Raw genomic sequence first — 19,136 nt, 5'->3', positions numbered from 1 at the left:
TTTTGTATTGTACAACATGCACCCCACTTTTAGGAGGGAGGTTTAAGGGAAAAAACTTTAAATAAAGAACTTTGAGGGAAAGTTAGGGTCACAGCTCATCAATGTACCCTACTCAGTGCCCATCTGCAGCCATTAAATTGCCCAACAATGCAGCATTTTCAGTGCTCATCTGCAGCCTATAAATTGACAATGCAGCCTCACAGTTTTCATCATTGCAGGCTCGCCAGTGGTGGATTATCCCTGCTGTCTCTGAGGGAAGAAGAGCGACGAGCGCAGCTGAATTACACAGAGCAGCAATCTCCTGTGTACCCAATGCTCCATAACTCACAGCCACGCCTCCTGGCCCTGCTTATGTGATAGACAGAACAGTGGCCCAATGCTGGTCCAGTAGGCGCGTCTGTGCATGACGGAGCGATGGTACACAGGAGATTGCGGCTCTATGTAATTCAGCGGCCCTTGCTCTTCTCTGAGACAGCAGGGATCGGCGTTTAATGCGCACCCACAATTTTCCCCTGAATTTAAGGGGGAAAAAGTGCACGTTTTATATGCCGATAAATACAGTATTTATATTTTTTAAAATAAAGTCCTGATGTTTGCACCGTTCTGCCACACCTACAGCCATTTCACGAGTAGAAGGAAAAATTGATTCAATAAAATTTCAGAAAATGTTTGATGGTAACTTGATGCCATCTGTGAAAAAGCTGAAGTTAAAGAGAGGATGGCTTCTACAAATGGATAATGATCCTAAACACACCTCAAAATCCACAGGGGGATTACATCAAGAGGCGTAAACTGAAGGTTTTGCCATGGCCTTCACAATCTCCTGACCTCAACATGATTGAAAATCTATGGCTAGACCTTAAGACCCCTTTCACACCAGGGCGTTTTGCAGGCGCTATAGCGTTAGAAATAGCGCCTGCAATCCGCCCTAAAGAAGCTGCACCATTGTGTGTAGTGTGAAAGCCCCGAGGGCTTTCACACTACAGCGGTGCGCTGGCAGGACGTTAGAAAAAAGTCCTGCCAGCAGCTTCTTTTGAGCGGTGGAGCGGTGTGTTTACCGCTCCTCCACCGCTGCTCCCCATTGAAATCAATGGGGCAGCGCTGTAATACCGCCGGCAAAACGCTGCTATTGCGGCATATTGCCGGCAGTTTTAACCCTTTCGTGGCCGCTAGCGGGAGGTAAAAGCACCCCGCTAGCGGCCGAAATGCGCCGCAAATCTGGCGGTAAAACGCTGCTAAAAATAGCGGCATTTTACCGCTGACGCAAAGGGAGGTGTGGTGTGAAAGGGGTCTAAAATCAGTGCGTGACAGACAGCCCAGAAATCTCAAAGAACTGGAACACTTTTGTAAGGAAGAGTGGGCAAAGATACCTCAAACAAGAATTGAAAGATTCTTGGCTGGCTACAAAAAGCGTTTACAAGCTGTGATACTTGCCAAAGGGGGCAGTACAAGATATTAACGCTGCAGGGTGCCCAATCTTTTGCAGACGCCATTTTTTTGTTTTCTGTCGTTTTGAAAGTGTAAATGATAGAAATAAAATCTAACTTTTTTTGACATATAAGAATATGTAATCTGTAATTTGATAACATTTGGAGATTTTTCCATCTTTCCTTCGCTTTGTTATGCACATTAATACACATTTTTACCTGGGGTGCCCAAACTTTCGATCCCCACTGTACATCTGTTAAGAATGATGCCTATTCATTGCAAGAGTAGCATAAATGCTGGTAATCGTGTAACCTGATAATTGTTCTAAGACACTGGACTTTATATATACATTTTTCAAATCTTAACTTCCATGGCAGCACAATTTCCGCTTTCTGAATAACACAAGTCCAAATTACAGTTATTTTATAAATCCTATTTATATATTGGTTATGAAACTATAGAAAAATGACATTTTAGACATAATTAAAGTTCTAGAACATTAAAATAGTTTTGCATTCCATAATATTGAATCCTTCACATGGAGACCTTTTTGATATATTTTACTCTGTGCCGTTTAAATATTGATGACGCCAATTCCAACATCATTGGCTACAATCATAAAGAAATATATTATTAGAGTAGTTTCTACAACTGTATTGAAAAAAAAGGTAAGGACAGTACACTTTTTCTTTTTGGGATGGTTTTGGAGAAGGAATTTTGCTGGGTGGTTCTGGTTCCTGACGTGATGGAGTAGGAGGGATATGAGGGGAGTGTGAGGTGTCTGGGTTGTGTATGTATTTCTCTCTTGATCCTCGGCTAAACATTTCCATCCTTACTGGACAGAGACACCTTTGTTAACCCGGAGGCTGCAAGGTCTCCCTAACGTCTCACCTCTCAGTCTACATCTTCCCAGCCAGAGACAGACATGCCTTGCACGAGGACCCCACAGCTTGCACTGCTGCTGCTTTTTACTGGAATTTTACTCCCTGCTTTCCTTACAGGTAATATGGAAGGGTGTATAATCTTTACTAATCTTTCATACAGGTTTCATGCTGCTAAATTTCTTTCTTTTCAGCAAAAATTTGACTGTATGAATTACTGGTTCTTAGCAATGTTTAGCTGGTTCATTGACAACTATTTAATATGGCTTTTCATTGTTATGTCACAGATAATGACTGTTTAAGGTAATCTCAGGCCTGAGACCAGTTATAAAATATAGGACCTAGAACATTAGGAGCATTATGGACCGATTTAGGTGTGGACATGCACCTATGTGTTGCACATCTATGATTTTCTGTAAATAAGTTGATGTAACATTTGCGGCTGGACACAGGGTTGGGTCTGCACAAGCCTCGGACAAGGTTCCCTTTGTATAATGTAACAGGGCGCCTTTCATCCTGGCACTGGCCATTCGCCCGCTGTGGCTACTAACCCCACACTGACGCCGGTCGTGAGTCTGACCAATGGCCTGTTTTCTTGTACCTACCAATGAGTCAACAGTATAGTTTGTACTGTTAACTATGCATATGCCGAAGAGTGCTTTTAGATTAGGCATGTCCATTTAGGAAACGGTTGTGAAGAAGCAGGAAACCCTAATCTTCCCAGATAAATGCGTACCTGCAAACCTCCAATAAGACGGTAGTGGTGGTTGGATGTTGGCTATGGCTAACATTGCACTTTGAAGACTTTGATTTATATTTGTGATAGGCATATTTATTGTTATGGCCCTGCAAAAGTGACATATTTTGCTTTCACACAAGTATGCAGTTAGGAACCTTGAAAACCCATTAGGCCCGCACTAAAAGTTTAAATGCAAGTACCCATGTTTAAATTCTGTTACTTTAGCACAAAGAATGTCACAATATTATGTTGTATAGTTCTCTCAGCAGATTCATTTTTAATACATGTCTGCTCACTGACTTTATGTATTTTCTATCAACTGCTAAAATAGCAAAACATGTATCACATGCTGTACTTTATATTATTATAGATTTTATTATTTCAATAGTCTGGACAAAGATTCCAAGCTAATTAAATGCAAGATATAGCTATGAGGCCGCACAGTTGGCAAAAAAATAAAAAAAATGGATCATGTCTTTTGGAAACGTTTTAGTTTCCCTATTTGGCACATTTGATTAGTGCAAAATTACAAGGTGCCTTGGGAAACCTCTCAAAAATGGAAATATTCATATATACATACTATAGATATTAATAAAAAAAATGCTCTGATTGTTTGAAAGCCTATAATCATGATCTTGTGTACTATGGTACATCTATAAAATGACAGTTCTAAAGAATTACATGAATTTGTCCCTTCTGTATTTGGTTAGAAATTACCATATTTATCGTATAAACACACACTTTAACTTTATAAGGGAAGTGTCAGGAAAATAAATACATTTTAAATACAGAACTTTGAAGCAAAATAAGGGTCAGTGCCCATCTGCAGCCTCACCTATGCTCAACAATGCAGCCTGATCAGTGCCCATCATTGCAGCCTTTAATATGCCCATCATTGCAGCCTGCTTAGTGTCCAAATAAAGCCTCGCCTTTGCCAATCATTGCAGCCTCACCAGTGCTGGATTACACAGATCCATGTGTACCCTGCGCTCAGTCACTCAGTCCCGCCCGGCTCACATGATAGACAGAACAGTGGTCCAATGCTGGGCCAGGGGCCGGTACTGTGTGTGACTGAGTGCCGGGTACACAGGAGATCACAGCTCTGTGTAATCCAGTGGTGCTCGTCCACTCTGAGGCAGCAGGAATCTGTGTGTGTGTGTGTTATACGCCGATAAATACGGTAGTTCACAAAAAAATCTATTCTGCTCTTTCAATTTTCTTGCCATTGTAGACTAAAGCAGTTGTTATGACCACACTAATGGTTAGAAAACTGAACAAACGTCTTAAAACTAAATTCAAACAACATTCTACTAGTGTATGGCCATCTTTAGAACCTGATACTTCACCTTGAGAGCGAAGGGACAAAGGTCATCTGAAATCTGACTTAAAGGGGTTGTAAACTCTTAAAGTTTTTCACCTTAGTAGGCATTAAGGTGAAAAACCTTTTGTATTGCAGCACCCCCCCCCCCCCCAAGAGCCCCCCTTTTATTTACCTGAACCCAATCATTCTAGTGACAGGGACAGGCACAGCAGCTCCAGCTGCTGTCTCGGGTCCTCATTGGATAGATTGATAGCAGCAGGAGCCATTGGCGCCTGCTGCTGTCAAGCAAATCCAGTGGCGTGGCCAAGTCCTGCTGTCTGTGTCAATGGACGCAGCAGCAAGACCATGGAGCGTGCCTGCGCTAGTGCCCCCATGGAAAGCTGCTCTCTGTTGGGGCACTCGAAGAGGAGGAACCAGGAGAGCCACTGAGGGACCCCAGAAGAGGAGGATCATGGCCATGCTGTACAAAACACTTGCATATTGGAGGTTAGTATAACGTTTGTTGTTTTAAAAAAAAAAACACTTTTACAACCCCTTTAACACGTTGAGGCTGATTTACCAAAGGATGTGATTATGATCATGCACTAAAATGTGTGAAGATTAATTTTGGTTGTCCAATCATGTGAAAGGAGAATCAAAGTTTACTTATTTCATGGCTACGTTATTGGGTAATTGAAGTTAAAACTGACGCTTGAGTATAGATAGGTTTGCATAGCTACATTGTTACTGCTTGGATCAATGTAAGTATGCATGTGCCGTACCTGGCTGATCCCTATGGAAGTTGGAAATCACTGTAGTAGGCACTGCTACTACAGTGATCGCCACTGCCTTTTAGGGTCCTATGTCGAGCTTTAAGTGAACACACTTGCTTAACATGGGTAACATTCAAAGAACACTTTGCACTTTCCCAAATTAATGCAAAGCGTTCTCTGATTGGATGAGGTTTGAAGACATCACCACCCCCCACACTTCACCTCGTCCACCCAGAGAATGCTTTTCATTCACTGAGAAAATACAAACTGCTCTTTGAATGGCACTCATGCTGAGTGAGCAACCTCCTATGTCCACTAAGAAGCAGGTCAGCCGCGCAGTACGGGACCCAAAAGCTAGCAGCAATCATTGTTGGCCAGGTATGCATATTGTATCTTAGTCTAAGCTGGGCCAATATAACTAGGCTAAAAGATGTATACATAAACTTGAGTTTTAACCAATTGATGACTGACATGTTAAACCCCCTTCCTGTGTAGGCCATTTTTCAATTTTTAGCACTGTTTTTACTGGGAATTACTCGGTCATGCAAAACCGAGTGTACCCAAATTAATTTTATGTTTTTTTTTGACAGCTTTCTTGTGGAGGTTTTTAATCACTGCTGCTTTTTAAAAAAAAAATTTTTTACCATATAAAGGAAAAAAAGACTGAACATTTGGGGGGGAACCCAGTTTGCCCCAGGCCTCGTTCACACAGGCACACTACAGTGTACACCGTGTGAGGACTGTGTATGCCCACACAAGGTTGCACAGGTATTCTGTGCATCCCCATGCATGCACTCCCAGTCATGTCAGTTAGGACACAACTGCCCTGACATGGCCCCTGCTCTCAATTTGAAATCCATGTGGGTGTACGGCCCCAAATGCAGACAGTGGACGCTGTACACCCGCATTGCTGTCAAATTGGAAGCAGCTCCTTCTAATTGACATGAATGGACCTGTCTGCTTGGAGATGCACTCAACACCTGTGTATCCACATGTGGGTAAACACGGCCCTCGCATGGGGTATGCTGTGGTACATCTGTGTGAAATGAGGCTTTAGTGTCTGTTTTAAAATGTTCAAAGTAATCTTCATAAATTTAGGCAAAAACATTCTCTGCTACATTACTTTCATAAAAATTAAAATGCATGTTTATTATTATTTAATATATTATGAAAGTTCTAAAGTTATGGTATACAATGAGGGGGAAAAAAGTATTTGATCCCCTGCTGATTTTGTACGTTTGCCCACTGACAAAGAAATGATCGGTCTATAATTTTAATGGTAGGCTTATTTTAACAGAGACAGAATAACAAAAAATCCTGAAAAACATATTTAACCACTTGCTGCCCGCCCTATAGGCAATTGACGGTGGCAAAGTGGTTGCATAATCCTGATCGGACGTCATATGACGTGATCAGGATTATGAGCCGCTGCGCGCCCATCGTTTTTGCGGGGTGTCATTCTGACACCCGGCAACTACGATCTCGGTAAAGAGTCTCCGACGGGACTCTTTACCACGTGATCAGCTGTGTCCAATCACGGCTGATCACAGTGTAAATAGGAAGAGCCTGTGATCGGCTTTTCCTCACTCGCGTCTGTTAGACGCGAGTAGAGGAGAGCCGATCGCCTGCTCCTCTGACAGGGGGGGTCTGTGCTGATCGATTATCAGCACAGCCCCCCCGAGGATGCCCACACTGGACCACCAGGGATGCCCAGCAAAAGGTAATCCTCCCTAGACCACCAGGGATGCCAGTCAGTGCCACAATGGATGCCAATCAGTGCCCATAATGGATGTCAATCAGTGCCCACAATGGGCATCACTGATTGGCATGCATTATTGTTTGGCACTGATTGGCATCCATTAGTACAGTATAACATAATACAATGCCGCCTATGAGTGCCCACCTGTGCCGCCTATGAGTGCCCACCTGTGCCGCCTATGAGTGCCCACCTGTGCCGCCTATCCGTGCCCACCCATGCCCACCTGTGCCGCCTATCCATGCCCATCTGTGCCGCCTATCCGTGCCCACCCATGCCCATCTGTGCCGCCTATCAGTGCCCACCCATGCCCATCTGTGCCGCCTATCAGTGCCCACCCATGCCCATCTGTGCCGCCCACCCATGCCCATCTGTGCCGCCCACCCATGCCCATCTGTGCCGCCCACCCATGCCCATCTGTGCCAGCTATCAGTGCCAATTTGTGCCACCTATCAGTGCCCATCTGTGCCAGCTATCGGTGCCAATTTGTGCCACCTATCAGTGCCCATCCGTGTCGCCCATCAGTGCCGCCTATCAGTGCCACATATCAGTGTCCATCAATGCCTCCTCATCAGTGCCAGATCATTGGTGCCCATCAGTGCCGCCTTATCAGTGCCCATCAGTGAAGGAGAAAACATACTTATTTACAAAGTGTTGAAACTGAAACAAAAAATTTTTTTTTCAAAATTTTCCGTATTTTTTTATTTGTAGCGCAAAAAATAAAAACCGTAGAGGTGATCAAATACCACCAAAAGAAAGCTCTATTTGTGGGAAAAAAATGATAAAAATTTCATTTGGGTACAGTGTAGCATGACCGCGCAATTGTCATTCAAAGTGCGACAGCGCTGAAAGCTCAAAATTGGTCTGGGCAGGAAGGTGTTTAAGTGCCCGGTATTGAAGTGGTTAAAAAAAGTTATAAATTGATTTGCGTTTTAATGCGTGAAATAAGTATTTGATCCCCCATCAGTCAGCAAGATTTCTGGCTCCCAGATGTCTCCTATACAGGTAACAAGCTGAGTGCTTTTAATCTCAGTTTACCTATATAAAAGACACCTGTCCACAGAAGCAATCAGATTCCAATCTCTCCACCTTGGCTAATGGCCCATACACATGATCTGAAAATTGGACGAAAAATACCGCTTTCAACGCAATCGTACAATAATCGGATGATTAGCACAGAGCTTTCGAGAGCCGATCATGACAATTCATCCAATATTATTTGGACAAGCATGAAAATTTTCCTCTTACGATACCAGATAGTGTGATTTTCGTTTAGTCAGTACAGTTGTCGTCCGAAAATACAATACAAATACATTACAACACGTGACACTACTTCCAATTTTATTTTATTTTTTTCTGTCGTACGAGAATTTTTGTAACTATTAAGTGAAAAAAGTCGAACGATTTGTCTTCTGATTTTTGGATCGTGTGTACGGGCCATTGGACGCAAAGAGCTGTCAAGGAGATGTCAGGGACAAGATTGTAGACCTACATAAGGCTGGAATGGGCTACAAGACCATTGCCAAGCAGCTTGGTGAGAGGGTGACATTTGTTGGTGCTATTATTTGCAAAAGAAGTAACACAAAATAACTGTCAATGCCCCATGGTCTGCGGCTCCATGCAAGATCTCACCTCGTGGAGTTTTAATGATCAAGAGGCCCGTCTGAAGTTTGCTAATGAACATCTGAATGATTCAACTGGGTGAAAGTGTTGTGGTCAAATGAGACCAAAATCGAGTTCTTTGGCATCAACTCAACTTGCTGTTTTTGGAGGAGGAGGAATCCTGCCTATAACCCCAAGAACACCCTCCCCACCATCAAATGTGGAGGTGGAAACATTATGCTTTGGGGTGTTTCTGCCAAGGGGACAGGAAAACTTCACCACATCACAGGGACAATGGACGGGCCATGTATGGTCAAATCTTGGGTGAGAACCTCCTTCCCTCAGCCAGGGCATTAAAAATGGGTCGTGGATGGGCATTCCAGCATGACAATGACCCAAAACACACGGCCAAGGCAACAAAGGAGTGGGTCAAGAAGAAGCGCATTAAGGTCCAGACTTTAATCCCATAGAAAATGTGTATGTGGATACCACGTGTATGTCTTTCGGGTGCTAGCTGCTTAGAGGGTCCTGAAATCAAAGGAGCACCTTAACCGCACGTCGATATACGTCGGCAGAATGGCACGGACAGGCAAATGGGCGTACAGGTACGTCCCTTAAAATTTGCCGCCGTGCCATCACGTGCACACCACCGGTAAAAATATATAAAAAATTTATTTTATATATTTTTTGGGGAATATTTATTATAGCAAAATTTAAAAAAAGTTTTTTTTTTTAAATTGTCTTTTTTTGTTTATAGCGCCACACTTGTCAATCATACCTGTATTACAATTGGGATTCAGGAGGGCATACACTGGGGGGGGGGGGAGAATCAGGAGGGCATACACTGGGAGGGGGATCAGGAGGGCATACAACGGGGGGGGGATCAGGAGGGCATACACGGGGGGGATCAGGAGGGCATACACTGGGGGGGGAGAATCAGGAGGGCATACACTGAAACACTTATAGCTCCCAACTTTCCCTGATTTTGAGGGACTGTCCCTCATTCCTCCTTAATAGTCCCTCATTTTGGTCTGATCTATACAGTTGTATATAAAATGCACTTTTTATCTTTCAAAAAGTGTTTGCCAGAGCTCAACTGCGCATCCAAATTCTAAATTGCTGCATTCGTAAATTTAAAGGCCAATATGAAGTAATAGTAGTGGTAAAAAAAAAGCCCTTGTGAATTTAATTAACCTTTCTTTTGGTTAATTCTCCTTTAAGGGTGTGTGGCAGGGGGCGTGTCTTGTCTACATACATTTGCTACCGGTAGTAGGTGTCCCTCATTCTTATCTCAAAATGTTGAGAGGTGTATACGCTGATGCACTGGGGGGGGGGGGGGGGTTCAGGAGGGCATACTCTGATACGGGGGAGGGGATTCAGGAGGGGGGCATACACTGGGGAGGGAATTCAGGAGGGCATACACCAGGGGGCAGTGGCAGTCCTAATCGTTTAATGATTGACATTTTTCATTTGTCATGAAAAGAAGATGAAAATCAAATTTGCCCTCTAACAGCACCTCTATCCTAAGCTGCAGTAACTCTGCATAGAGGTGCCTGTAAACAAATCCACAATGTACTGCTAGCAGCAGAGCTCTCTCTACTCAGCAGCTGCACACATCTCCCTCTTCCAGATGAGTATGATCTTGGGGAAAAGGCACATCCCCATCCCACCCACTCAAGCCGCAGCCTGCAGGAGAGAGGCTGAAAAACTGCAGGGGGTGGAGAGTGCAGTCCCGAGGTTTCCGAGCAAGTAATTCATGCTTAGAATGGCTGTGAGTTGTCCCGACCTCAGATCCGGTAACTCGGGGCGTGCTCAGTCTTTAATATTTTCTCGGGGGGTGCAATTGTCCCCCCCCCCCCCTGGATCCGCCCCTGATCTCAACCCTGTCCTCAAGTACCCCCAGCAGGCAATGTTTGCAGGTTTTCCTTTATCTTACACTACTGGTGCTTTAAATTAGAGTCAATGGCTTGGTATTTTGGACAGCTATTCAATTCTATCTAAGAGAAATTCCCAAAACATGGCCTGTTGGGGGTACTTGAGGACAGGGTTGAGAACCGCTGTTTTAATGGATAGGCATTTTGGAGAGACTTTTTTTTTTTTTTTTAGTCCTACTTTGCTCTGGCAGGCCCTGCCCTATAGCCAGCCATAACCACCTTTTAAATCGTTTCTAAAGACACAACAGTAAAATTTGTTTGTATATGCAGTACAACATGCTTGTTGTTCTCACTGTGGAACCTAAGGGGTTAATCCTCTGCATTGTGTAAAAAGGCAATTTCATCCTGTACACACAGATCCTCCCCTTCTTGCATTGTCCCCAAAACCTCTCAGGATAAGACAGTGCAGTCAGTCTGCACATGCTCAGGTTGGTGTGTAATTGCTAGAAAGTTTTATTTATTTTTTCTTGGGACAGTGCATGTAATCAGCACTATCCAGACTGTCAGGGGTCCTGCAACCTCATATGACAGCCAGTGCAGTATGAAGCTTTAACCAGGCACTGATAGAAGTCATAAGACTGCTATATACTGCTGATGAGAAAAGATAATTAGCAGTATATATTTACTAAAATGATTGCAGTTATGTGTACTGTGGGAGACCAGATATAGTGAATTCAGGTCCTGGGTTTAGTAACATTTTTAACTGGTGCAAACACTATGGCTAATTTGTCCCTTGAGCCAGCCTAGGTGTAGTTTATTACACTCCTTTTATTTTACATTTTGTGCTGCTATATTGCTAGACATTCCTCACTCCCTGCACAATTCCAGAGTACCTTGGACTTGATACCATGGTACTTCTGAACATGAATTACTTCATCTTGTGCTTGCTCAACAGTACCCCCTGGTGTTCAGTAAGGTTTTTTTTTTTTGACAGTTCGGATAAGGGCTATGTTCATATTTCAAATGTGGTAGACAATGTCTTTATTCCTTATGTCAATATCTACAGTCCTTACAAACCACTTTTGCTCTGAAGAATTTGTCTTTTATATTGTTTAATAAAAAATCTTTTTTGAGAAAAAAAATATGAATTCTTACATCTCGTACATAACTGATGGTGATCACAATGCACCCTGGAGGCTGAGCGTGCCCTCTTCCAGGATTTTCTCCACAAAATGCAATTATCAGATTATCAAGCCTATGCCTGACATACTCCTTTAGCGTGGCATTCTAGTAGTCCCTGTACAAATCCTTACTGGCTTTGATTGTCAAATCACCCCTTTATGGGCTAAAGTAGCTATTCTACCCTTACCTTCCCAAGGCCTTAACATAAGTACTGGTTGACTTCATTCACTAACAGTCTTGGAAATGAGCACTATCCCACTGTTAGCATGGTTTCCTTTAGGTGGTTGCCTTTCCTTTCTATCTACATTCTATAGGGGCTTCATCACTTGCCTGCCTTGCTCAACTCTCATCTCCAGCTTACAGCTGCTCTACAGCCTTGCCTGTAACTTTCCTAATATCCCTACTCATGGATTTGATGGCGCATCCCAAACAGAGTTGGATGCATAAATTATTCTGACCATGCAGGTCACTTCCCCCTACTCTAGTTTTTTTTAAATGTAATTTTCACCTGGTGGGCTGATGGGAATCCTCACACAGGAGTTTGTTTTCATTCCTCATCCTTAATGTCTATCTGATACTGCTTACAGCAATTCAATTGGTACCATGTTAAGTCTTAGGGTGATGAAAGATCGAACATAAAGGTCAACCAATGGCCTGAAATTACTTTTTCTGTATTGTGCTGGGAGCTCTCACATGACCTCTTGCCAAGCAGAGCCCTCTTTCTGTTTAGAGATCCTTCTGCTCTCTAATATGACCGACTGTATTAGTTCTGCTATGGCTTTTTTTCCCCTCTGCTGTTTGTGAACCTGGGTGGTCTGAAAGCTGGTTTCCTCCTTGCTCCACTAGTGCTTTTCTTATTGCTTTTTCTGGAATTTCACATTTTCCCTTAGAGAAACGATTTGACGCTGCAGCCAGCTAGTACCAGAGGTGATCAAAGAGTAGATCCTCTATGGCCTTGGAGGATCGGAGCGATGTCATGATGTAAAGGCTGAAAGTAAACAAATTTTTTTTTTGATCTTTATAAAAAAAAAATGTTAATCCAAAGGAGAGATTTGGAGTCTTTTTGACCCAGGATCTCTCTATAAAGAGGAATTCTCATCCTTATTTCTATTACAAGGGATGTTTACATTTCTTGTAGTAGATATAAGTGATAAAAAAATTTAAAGGGAAAGTGTAAAAATAAAGTAAAATAGGGAAATTTTTTTTTTTAAAGTGCTCCCTTCCTTCTGTGCTCGCACACAGAAACGAATGCATACACAAGTCGTGCACCCATATGTAAATGGCATTCGCACCACACCTGTAAGGCATCACCACAAATGTTAGAGCAATACTTTAAGCCCTAGACCTCCTCTAACTTTAAACATTTAACCTGTAAAGGCGCTTAAAGCGTCTCCTATGGACAATTTTCGTTTCTCGCCATTCCAAGCATGCATGACAATGTTTGGTATCTACTCGTCGTAAGATCATCTTTCACATTTTACAAATGGAGGTATATAGTGTGTGTGTGTGTGTGTGTGTGTGTTTTTTAATTAGCGTTTAAAAAAAAAAAAATTGTGTTTGCAGAACCACTGCACAAAATATCTTGTGACATAAAAAATTGGAACTAATGCCATTTTATTTCTCAGGGTCTCAGCTAATATATATATATATGTATGTGTGTGCATATATATATATATGTATGTATGTATGTTGATTTAAACTTGCAAATAGTGCCACAAAAAGCCTGGTCTTAGGCAGACTGTAGCTATGCACAATATCTGCCCTTCGGTTATGGCCCCTCTTCACTTGCAGGGAGTTGCCCCCAGGTGATTCCTCCCTGCTATTTCATTCCACACAGCTGATAGGTCATTTTGGCTTTTTCTATGTAGGGATTCTACCCTCGGGGAAGCCTTTAATTCCAGAGTCCATTCTCTCATAGAGGGCCTGTGCAGCAACCTGCCCTCCCTTGTGCTCAACCACAAACTGAAATTCTGTTTTTCTCTCAAACCATTTGTTTGCCATGTGGCTGTTTGAGACTACGCTGTTTGCTCTGGCTGCCGGGTGCTTCTGCTGCTATTTGTTAGCATCGACCCTTCTTGCATTTTTTCCTGTGGGCCTGTTGCTGTTGATTTGTTACTAACGCCTCATTTTATTGTTGGGAAATACCATCGTCTGTGAATTCCTGTATCCTCTACTGTAAATATCTGATTTTTAATGCACCTGTAAATCGCATATCTTGAAGTACAGGACACTGGTCCCTCCCTTCTTTTCTTCTGATCTCGTTATTGCTTGCTAAAAAGAAAAAAAAAAGAGCCTGAAGGAGTGAACAAGGTTTATGTGAGTAAACTAGGTGGTGAACTCAGCAAAGTTGTTACCAGGGTCCAATTACTTTGAGGTTAGTGGCATATAACTCTTGGTTCGTGAATCAATTCCTGCATCCCGTAGCATACTCCAAGATATAGAATTTACAAGTATGTCAAAATTCCCACTTTTGCTGATAAAATTAATGTCGGCTGATGTTTACTGTGATTTGCACATTGTTGAATTTTGCACTCATATATTTGGTGTCTATTCCTAATCATGCCAAGTCTGTAAAACCTGGAGCACCTGGATATTTGTAATACGTTTTATGCCTTTTCACCTGCATCATGTGGTGGAAACCGCAGCAAAAAAAAAAAGCACACATTAGAAAAGTCTTCCATATGTATCTGAGATTGTCTTTAATGAATGAGCAGGGAAAGTTTAAAATAAGATTATAGGAGGGAATCCCACAGGGTGTACATTATAGGCAATTTTTCTTTTCCTACATTAGAGGACAAGGGCTGAAATGTTTAGGCGTATTGCATTATGCTGTTGCCTTTAGGAGATTTTACGACAAACAAAGCCGTAAAGACCAGCCCAACCTCTCCCTCTCCCAGCCTGACTTCGATTTTTTGCTAGTGTCTTAGAAGTTTGGATGTCTTCTCTCCTCTGAGAATAACAAAGCCTTTTCTTTTATCAAGATTCTTTTTCGTATAGCAAGTTTCTTCTGTTACTGCAGCTTTGTGGATCAGCTGATCCTCTGCATTTCCATGAAAGCCATACACAGACCCAGCTGGAATAAGAAATAGGGCTGGCCTGTAATGTGTCGTCTGGCACTGAACGCTAATGAAGAGGAAATGGGTGGCCTCACAGTATGGTATAAAATACATGAAAAATTTTAACATATGTACCGTTATACTAACGAAGGGGGGGTCATTTATTAGTTAGTGATTGTAAAGTCTTGTTTTTTTCCTGTTTATACTTACCTGCTCTGTTGCAGTGGATTTGCACAGAGCAGCCCAGATTATCCTCTTCTTGGGTCCCTCTTTTGTGCTCCTGGCCCCTCCCCTCCTGTTCATTGCCCCCACAGCAAGCAGCTTGCTATGGGGGCATCCGAGCAGAGTCTCAGCTCCCTGTGTCCATTCAGACACAGCACCCTGCCCTGCCCCCTCTGTTCCCTGATTGGCTGCTGCTGTCAAAGTTAGCTAGCCAATTGTGCCGCTGCTGTGTCTCAGCCAATCAGGAGGGGGAAATCGGATGGCTGAGATGCTTGTGGACATCGCTGGACAGAGAAGGACCTCTGATAAGTTTGAGGGGGGCTGCTGCAGCACACAGGCTTTTTTTTTTTTAATCTTAATGCATAGATTGCATTAAGATAAAAACCTTCTGCCTTTACAACCACTTTAAGGCCACCAACTTAGACTCGCCTTGAGAAGTGATGGCAACAAGAAAGGGAGCCTTGAGAGTAAGGGCCGGTTCACACTGGGGGCGATGCGAGGCGACGCGACTTGCCTCGCCGCGACCTGACAAGTCGCCCCCGTTCTGTACAATGGAACCATTCTGAGAGGAGCGACTCGAGTCGCTCCGACTCAGAAAAAAGGTTCCTGTACTACTTTTGGGCGACCTCGGGGCGACTTGCATTGACTTCTATACAGAAGTCATTTGCAAGTCGCCGCTGAGGGCGAGGCAAGTCGGTGTCGCCTCGCATCGCCCCCTGTGTGAACCGGCCCTAAGGATGGACAAATGAATATTCCTGATATGTTCAAAAGGTGGTTTCTAAACCAGGTTGCGATTGCACAGATCACTGGGAAACATACAGAAGGAATAATGAGTGACACCGTGTAAGAAGGCCTTCACTAATGGTTAAGAGATAAATGGTTTCAGAAAAAAAATAAAACTGCATATGCTCAGACTTGACCCTTGATGGCACTCAAAGCCAGATGGTGACCCAGAACAGACTGGAGAAAGACACAGGATTCGTCCCATTGAGTTTTTCCTTTGATGGAATTTCTTTGGTTTGCAAAATTGAGAAATATAAATTCCAGGCGCGTTTGTAACCTTTGCAAGAAGTCTCCTTTCCCTGCCTTTAAAAGCACAGATATAATCAAATTTGACATGCCTCTGTTCTACAGATTCTAGGCTTCAACAGCCAAGACATTAAGTCCAGAGATTGTGAAGCAAGGTGGTAAATTGGTCTTTGGGGCAAAAGATCTGGATGGCGTCTATGTGCTGACGTTACACCGCTGCACTGGTTTTAGTGTAGCGTTTTACTAATTTTTATCCTATTTGGATATGGTTTATCATATGTTTGTAAGATTTTTAATAAACGACACTAAGGTTATACTCTGCTCCATTGGTGAGCTTTTTCACTAAAGCCCATGCAGGTATTTTGTTGTATGGAGAGGTGGGAACAGACAAGGCATCCATTAGAAGGCTGGAGCTACGCAGTGGAAGTATTGTGTCTTGATTGATCATGCTGTGCTTGTTGCACTTGTAGCATATTTTTCTGGTGAATGCGCAATTCACTGGGTGTTAGATAAAATTTCACATACTGGCAGATTTGATGCAGATTGGATGGTGGAAGGAAGACACTTCATGTTTCTCCATCCATAACACTTGGTTCTAGACTAATAGAATTTACTCACCATGAACTTGTTTTATATATGTGTCTTATGACACTTTTGTTTGCCCACAGTTATTGCAATTATGTTTATTTATTTTTTGGGTGTATTTAGATACATTTTACATATTGATCATTCACACACATTTAATTTGGTGGCACTGGAATTCTTTATACAAAAGATCTGGATGAACTGAAAGGAGTCTGCTAGGGGTCTCATGAGGTCCGTGTACAGTGCCTTGCAAAAGTGTTCTCCCCCCTTGCTTTTTACCTATTTTGTTACATTACATCCTTTAGTTCAATGTTTTTTTAATCTGAATTATATGATGAATCAGAGCACAATAGTCTACATAAAATTAGAAAAATATATACATAAAAAATTTTTTCGCAAATAAAAAACTGATAATTGGCATGTGTGTATGTAATTCGCCCCCTTTTATATGAATCCCATAAAAAGCTCTGGTGCAACCAATTACCTTCAGAAGTCACATAATTAGTGAAATGATGTCCACCTGTGTGCAATCTGTGTCACGTGATCTGTCATTACATATACACACCTTTTTGAAAGGTCCCAGAGGCTGCAACACCTAAGCAAGAGGTACCACTAACCAAACACTGCCATGAAGACCAAGGAACTCTCCAAACAAGTAAGAGACTATGTTAAGTACAAGGCAGGGTTAGATTATTAAAAAAAATCCAAATCTTTGATCCCCAGGAGCATCATCAAATCTATCATAACCAAATGGAAACAAGATGGCAAACCTGCCAAGAGACGGTCGCTCATCAAAACCCAGAGACCTAATTTAACCCTGGAGGAGCTGCAGAGACTGGAGTATCTGTACATAGGACGACAATAATCTGTTTGCTCCATAGAGTTGGTCTTTATGGCAGAGTGACCAGAAGAGAGCCAATACTTTCAGCAAATAACAAAATGGCATGTCTTGAATTTGCAAAAAAAAAGGCATGTGGGAGACTCCCAAAATGTATGGAGAAAGGTGGTCTGGTCTGAGACTAAAATTAAACTTTTTGGCCATCAAAGAGAACCTGTCTGGTGCAAACCCATCACATCACCCAAAGAACACCACCCCCACAGTGAAACATGGTAGTGGCAGCATCATGCTGCGGGGATGTTTTTCAGCAGTCAGGACTGGGAAACTGGTCAGAGCAAAACCTGTACCACTGTGTGTGTGATTTGAGGCTGGGACAGAGGTTCACCTTCCAGCAGGACAGCGACTCCAAACACACTGCTAAAGCAACACTTGAGTGGTTTAAGGGGAAACATGTCAATGTGTTGGAATTTGACTAGTCAAAGGCCAGACCTCAATCCAATAGAAAATCTGTAGTCAGACCTAGATTGCAGCCCAAACCATCCAACTTGAATGAGCTGGAGCAGTTTTGCAAGGAGGAATGGGCAAAAATCCCAGCGGTAAGATGTGGCAAGCTCATAGAGACTTATCCAAAGCGACTTGGAGCAGTGATAGCCGTAAAAGGTGGCCTCTACAAAGTATTGACTTTAGGCGGTTGAATAGTTATGCACATTGACTTTTTCAGGTTTTTTTTTTTCCTATTTGTTTGCTTTACAATAAAAAAAAATCTTCAAAGTTGTGGGCATGTTCTGTAAATAAAATAATGCAAATACTCAAACAGTCCTTGTTAATTCCAGGTTGTGAGGCAACAAAACATGAAAAATGCCAAGGGTGTGAATACTTTTGCAAGGCACGGTTTTGTGTAAAAACAAAAATCATTGGAATGCCCTTGATTTTAATTCTGCAGAGCAGAATGGGATCTAATGGGGGGGGGGGGGGGATGGCGAATATTGGGATTAACTGAACCTTCATAGTTGCAAGAGAATCTACTGTGAAGGCTTGAGGAACCCTGGACCTGGAGAAAAACTTCAGTTCATTGTTGTAACCAGGCGATCTACATGTGGCATCACCCACTTCTTGAAACACGTTGAGGTGTAGACTATTCCCTGAAGTCCAGACATTTGTAACTGAGGAAGTCTACTGCTAATTATCCCTGTGATAAATGTGGTGAGGGGCGCTGAAATAAATATATATTTCCACTACCCAATAATAAATGGCAATAGTGACTAAAATTGTTTACAAGTGCCAAAAACACAATTAGAAAAAATAAATAATAAACTGAAATCACCCAAATTTCTCAAAAAAACAAACCATACAATAGTGCTGTTAACAGTAATTAAAATCCAATCATAAAAGTTAATAAAGTCCTATGCATGAACTTTGTGCGATCCTGAAAAAAATGTCTTCCGTGCGAATTCCAATCTGAATTTTAGATAAACGTATACAAAAGGATTACTTCCACTGTGCAAATCGCCTCCATCGGAAATGAGGTAGGATTGCATAACCAGGCATGCCTCGACATACGTTTCGTTTCACATCTTCAGGTGCCTCCTGAACATGTGAAACGTATGTCGAGGCATGCCTGGTTACGCAATCCTACCTCATTTCCGGTCCCTCTGGTTGCCAGCGGTGGAACGCACGCCCAGGAGCTACCACACACAAAGCGGATTCTCCATCGCAATTACGAGCTCACAAGCCCCAGTGCCAGGCATAGGCACTACGGAATGTAAGCATCCATTTGGCTTTTTGTTTTTACTATATTTTTTATTAAAAATGGGATTACACTATTTTGCTGTTTGCATCTTTCTTGCATAATACTCCAGCTGTTATTACTG

General features: G+C 42.5%; 1 protein-coding gene across 1 annotated transcript in view; it reads left to right on the top strand.

The window, feature by feature from the left end:
• Positions 1 to 2,225: 2,225 nt before the first annotated feature.
• SNORC (secondary ossification center associated regulator of chondrocyte maturation) overlaps positions 2,226 to 19,136 on the top strand; it is a 57,299-nt gene continuing 40,388 nt past the window's right edge. The window contains exon 1 of the mRNA XM_077488482.1: positions 2,226 to 2,429. Coding sequence (XP_077344608.1) covers positions 2,354 to 2,429 — 76 coding nt within the window. The 5' untranslated portion in view covers positions 2,226 to 2,353. The remainder of the gene's footprint in view (positions 2,430 to 19,136) is intronic.

Source organism: Lithobates pipiens, unplaced genomic scaffold, assembly GCF_037356315.1.
Source record: "Lithobates pipiens isolate NorthernLeopardFrog02 unplaced genomic scaffold, aLitPip1_a1.2 Scaffold_18, whole genome shotgun sequence".
NCBI classification, from domain to species: Eukaryota; Metazoa; Chordata; class Amphibia; order Anura; family Ranidae; genus Lithobates; species Lithobates pipiens.
Note: the sequence above shows the minus strand (reverse complement) of the source record. Positions and strands in the feature narration are given on the sequence as shown.